The sequence below is a fragment of the Rhea americana genome, unplaced genomic scaffold (genome assembly GCF_003343005.1).
Source record: "Rhea americana isolate MKP2758 unplaced genomic scaffold, rheAme1 scaffold_694, whole genome shotgun sequence".
Taxonomy (NCBI): Eukaryota; Metazoa; Chordata; class Aves; order Rheiformes; family Rheidae; genus Rhea; species Rhea americana.
The window spans coordinates 43,403-45,032 of NW_028186861.1; the positions used below are offsets into that span (position 1 = coordinate 43,403).

Sequence of the window (1,630 nt, forward strand, 5' to 3'; positions counted from 1 at the left end):
GATTATTACAGCAGGCATCTCGCACAGCTCCTTGCACGAGGATTATTGCACCAGGCATCTCATGTTCCCCTTTGCACAAGGCTCCTTGCACCGGGCACCTCACACAGCTCCTTGCACGGGGCTCCTTGCACCAGGCACCTCACACAGCTCCTTGCACGGGGCTCCTTGCACCAGGCATCTCATGTTCCCCTTTGCACAAGGCTCCTTGCACCAAGCACCTCACACAGCCCCTTGCACGGGGCTCCTTGCACCAGACAGCTCACACAACCCCCTTGCACAGGGCTGCTTGCACCAGGCCTCTCGTGCAGCCCCTTGCACGGGGCTCCTTGCACCGGGCACCTCACACAGCTCCTTGCACGGGGCTCCTTGCACCAGGCATCTCATGTTCCCCTTTGCACAAGGCTCCTTGCACCGGGCACCTCACACAGCCCCTTGCACGGGGCTCCTTGCACCAGGCCTCTTGCACAGCCCCTTGCACAAGGCTCCTTGCGCCAGGCCYCTTGCACAGCCCCTTGCACGAGGCTGCTCTCATGCACGCTGCCGCACGGGGCTCCTCGCACCTCTCGTGCCCCACGCGCCGGTGGGACACGCGCGGGGCCGGAGCGGTGACCCTGCCCCGGCCTTGGCAGGGGAGCGGGGCGACATGGTGTCCTCCACCCTCAAGCTGGGCATCTCCATCCTCAACGGGGGCAACACCGAGGTGCAGCAGGTACGAGGGGGCCACTCGTCAGTCCCCACGCGTGTCTGTCCGTCCGTGCGCCCCGGGCGTGTCTGTCTGTCCACACACGTGCCCCAGGCGCGTCTACGTGCCTCTGTCTGTTGGTGCGTCTGTGGGTCTGTGTGTCTGTGCACATGTCTGTTCACGAGCAGATCCGCGTGTCCGCGCACGTGTCCGTGTGTCTGTACGTCCATGCGTGTTTCCATCCATATGTCCATATGTCTGTGCGTGTGTCTTGCAGGTGCCCACGTGTCTGTGTGTTCACGCATGTGTCCCTGGAGGCGTCCCTGCACGCGTCCGTGTGGCCATCTACCCCTGCATGTCTGTGCACGCGTCCATGTGTCCATCTACATGTCCGTATGCCCGTGAGTGTGGCCGTGCAGCCCTGCATGCATCCATGCACACATCCGTGTGTCCATGCATGTTGCTGGTTTTCCGTGTGTCCACGTGTGCCTTCCCCTCCCCAGAAAATGCTGGACTACCTGAAGGAGAAGCGGGAAGTAGGGTTCTTCCAGAGCGTCCAGGCCCTGATGCAGACGTGCAGGTGAGCGTCCACCTGAGCTGTGGTCCCCCCAGTGGGCATCAGAGTCCCCCCCCAGTGGCTACTGGGGCCCCCACATGGGTGCTGGGACTCCCATGAGCAGCAGGGTCCCCTCCAGGGTATTGAGGTCCCCTCATGGCCATTGGGTCTCCCCCAAGGCCATTGAGACCCTCGTGAGCATCAGGGTTCCCATGTGGATATTGGGACTCCCATGAGCATCAGGGTCTCCTCCAGGGTATTGAGGTCCCCCCATGGGCATTGAGACCCCTATAGACATCAGGGTCCCCCCATGGGCATCAGATTCCTCCCATGGGCATTGGGACCCCCATGGGCACCAGGGTCCCCTCCAGGCCGTTGGGTCCCCCCATGGG

General features: G+C 63.0%; 1 protein-coding gene across 1 annotated transcript in view; it reads left to right on the forward strand.

The window, feature by feature from the left end:
- LOC146586377 (ryanodine receptor 1-like) overlaps positions 1–1,262 on the forward strand; it is a gene marked incomplete at both ends in the record, with an annotated part of 44,400 nt that extends 43,138 nt beyond the window's left edge. The window contains 2 exons of the mRNA XM_085321419.1: positions 496–709; positions 1,186–1,262. Of these exons, the coding sequence (XP_085177545.1) occupies positions 496–709; positions 1,186–1,262 (291 nt within the window). The remainder of the gene's footprint in view (positions 1–495; positions 710–1,185) is intronic.
- Positions 1,263–1,630: the final 368 nt, after the last annotated feature.